The sequence below is a fragment of the Plasmodium cynomolgi genome, chromosome 12 (assembly GCF_000321355.1).
Source record: "Plasmodium cynomolgi strain B DNA, chromosome 12, whole genome shotgun sequence".
NCBI classification, from domain to species: Eukaryota; Apicomplexa; class Aconoidasida; order Haemosporida; family Plasmodiidae; genus Plasmodium; species Plasmodium cynomolgi.
The window spans coordinates 2,037,556-2,040,406 of record NC_020405.1 but is presented as its reverse complement, the minus strand read 5'-3'; the positions used below and the strand labels follow the sequence as shown (position 1 = coordinate 2,040,406).

The following is a 2,851-nucleotide window of genomic DNA, read 5'->3' as shown; positions in this document are numbered from 1 at the left end:
TTTTAATTTTTCACCGTGAGGCGCAAAATGACGCAGGATATCAAAATCATGAACCTGACCAAGTCCAGCTTGGATGCCCTGAACAGAAACCAAATGCTCTCCAAAAAGAGCAATAGGAAAATTGTGAAGATATGCATGTACACAATTCTGACATTTGTGATGTGCGGTGTAGTGTACATTTGCTTCACGGTGATGTCGAGCAATGATGAGAGCATTAACCAGATCGACAACCTGAAAGGTCCTTCTTTCACCCCTGGTGATGGAAATATCCTCAACAAGGATGAAATAGAAACGCTGAAATTTATCTTTTCAAATTACCCTCATGGGGAGAAAAATATCGCTGGTGATGAAGTGAAAACACTAGCAGATTCCACCATACCTAATGTAGAGGATCAAAAGATAAAAATTGCAGACGCGGGAAAGCACATCAAATTGATGAAGAAGTATAACGAAATTGTGGAGGACATGAGTGAGGAGAATAAAGAAGAGTTAACAAAAATGTTGAGGGAACTTTTGAAAAAAAAAATGAATAAGAAGAAAAAACAAAAAAAAGACCCAAATGGTAATGGTGAAGAAGGGAAAGAAGTTATCAATATGAGTTCACCCAATTTTAATTACAAGAAGGTCAGCGACAACCAAGATAATAATGACGAAGACGAAGAGGTGAGTGTGGCACAAATCGAAGACCTATTCTTCAACCTGAAATACGCGTCGAAATTTTTTAACTTCATGAAAAAGTATAACAGAAGCTATAAAGACATCACTGAACAGATGGAGAAATATAAAAATTTCAAAATGAATTATCTCAAAATTAAGAAGCACAACGAAACGAACCAAATGTACAAAATGAGATTAAACCAGTTTAGCGATTATTCGAAGAAAGATTTCGAGAGTTATTTTAAAAAATTGCTACCCATTCCGGATCACTTGAAGAAGAAATATGTAGTACCTTTCGGTTCCATGAATAACGGAAAAGATAAAAAAGTGGATAGCAACAAAAGTGCAAACCTTTTCACCGATGTGCCAGAAATTTTGGACTATAGAGAAAAAGGAATTGTACATGAACCGAAGGATCAAGGATTATGTGGTTCGTGTTGGGCATTCGCTAGTGTAGGAAATGTGGAATGTATGTATGCCAAGGAACATAACAAAACCATTTTAACTCTTAGCGAACAAGAAGTTGTGGATTGTTCAAAATTAAATTTCGGATGTGATGGTGGACACCCATTTTATTCATTCATCTATGCTATCGAAAATGGAATATGCTTAGGCAGTGATTATAAATACATAGCTATGGATAATTTATTTTGCCTAAATTATAGATGTAAGAATAAAGTTACTCTCTCCTCTGTTGGTGGGGTGAAAGAAAACGAATTGATACGTGCATTAAATGAAGTAGGTCCAGTATCTGTTAATGTCGGTGTAACGGATGATTTCTCCTTTTACGATGGAGGGATATTTAATGGCACATGCACGGAAGAATTAAACCACTCCGTTCTTCTTGTCGGTTATGGCCAAGTGCCGAGCAGCAGAATCTTTCAACAAAATAATGTGTATGATGATGCCACTGGAGTCACGAAAAAGGGAGCGCGAACCTCGCCATCAAAGGCCGATGATGGTATTCAGTACTACTGGATTATCAAAAATTCGTGGAGTAAAAATTGGGGAGAAAACGGATTCATGAGAATTAGTCGAAACAAGGAGGGAGACAACGTGTTTTGTGGAATCGGTGTAGAGGTTTTCTATCCCATTTTGTAAGGCCTCCTCCCTTCGAGTGCATCGTGGCGAGCCCCTCGGCCATATTCATGGACAAGAAGTGGCTTCCTTTTTGTTGGCGTAGTAGGGACGAGCTCTGTTTTTATGGTAGACGAGACGGGTACTTTTTTTTTTTGGCAGACAAGGCGGGCGCTGCTTTTAGGCAAACGGGGCCTATCGCCCATTCCCAAACTGAAGCATTTCCCTGCACGCAGCGTGCCTATTTTCACCCCCGCGATGTTGCTATTCGCACTTTAGTCCAACCAACGTTTTCAAATTGTACGTACGTGAAATTACGACACCACGTGTGTAGCACAGTGAAAATGCTGACCAATGTACTGTGGTGAGGGACCTACCCTTCTGTATATATTCCATTTTTTTTTCTGTTTTGTACTATTTTACGATTTGATTCCTATACCATATGTAGTCCTTACCCTTTGATGTTGTAACGTATGTAACTTAATTATTTTGTTAAAGTTTTTTCTTTTTTTTTTTTTTTTTGAATCTGCAAAGAATTAGCAACTTATCACACTTCTTAATATGTAACTTTAAGGTTTAAGAAAAAAAAAAAAAAGTTTGCATTCGAGTTTTTTCTCCCGTTTTAAGCAGTTTGAAACGGCTTGCTTTCTTCTCACCATGCAAAATGTAATGACAGAGAAAGGGGAGGAGGGTGGCTTCCAGCTCACTATTTGTGCTGAGTCTTCCAGGCAGACGCGAAAATAACAGCCAAAAGAGGCATATCAATGCAGAAAAAGTTGTAATATCTTTGGGATCCCCCACCCAAAAGGGCGCAAAAAGGAGAAGCGTCCCTCATTTACAGTTCCAGTTTATCCCCTTCAACATGCTCGGGACGGCAAAGGAAATTAAGGTAATACTTATTCATACACGTGATGAGCTGGTCATCTCTGTGCAAAATGTTGACTAAAGGTTGACCCTTTTGAGGATTTTTTTTTTTCTCAATATTTTCTTATTTTAGGGACTTTTCAAACGGGTCATCGTGCCGCTTGCGTATCACAAGCAAGGGGGGAAATTTACATCAGATGGAATTGCCTCAAAAGGAAGTGCAAATGGGGGAAAAAAAAAAAAAAAAAAAACA

The 2,851-nt window shown here is 38.6% G+C and overlaps 1 protein-coding gene across 1 annotated transcript; it reads left to right on the top strand.

The window, feature by feature from the left end:
- Positions 1-27: 27 nt before the first annotated feature.
- Positions 28-1,758, top strand: PCYB_125710 (cysteine proteinase precursor; the record flags this gene model as incomplete). The annotated part of the gene is made up of 2 exons (XM_004223904.1): positions 28-1,087; positions 1,115-1,758. 2 exons carry the CDS (start codon positions 28-30, stop codon positions 1,756-1,758), a joined length of 1,704 nt encoding a protein of 567 aa, XP_004223952.1.
- Positions 1,759-2,851: the final 1,093 nt, after the last annotated feature.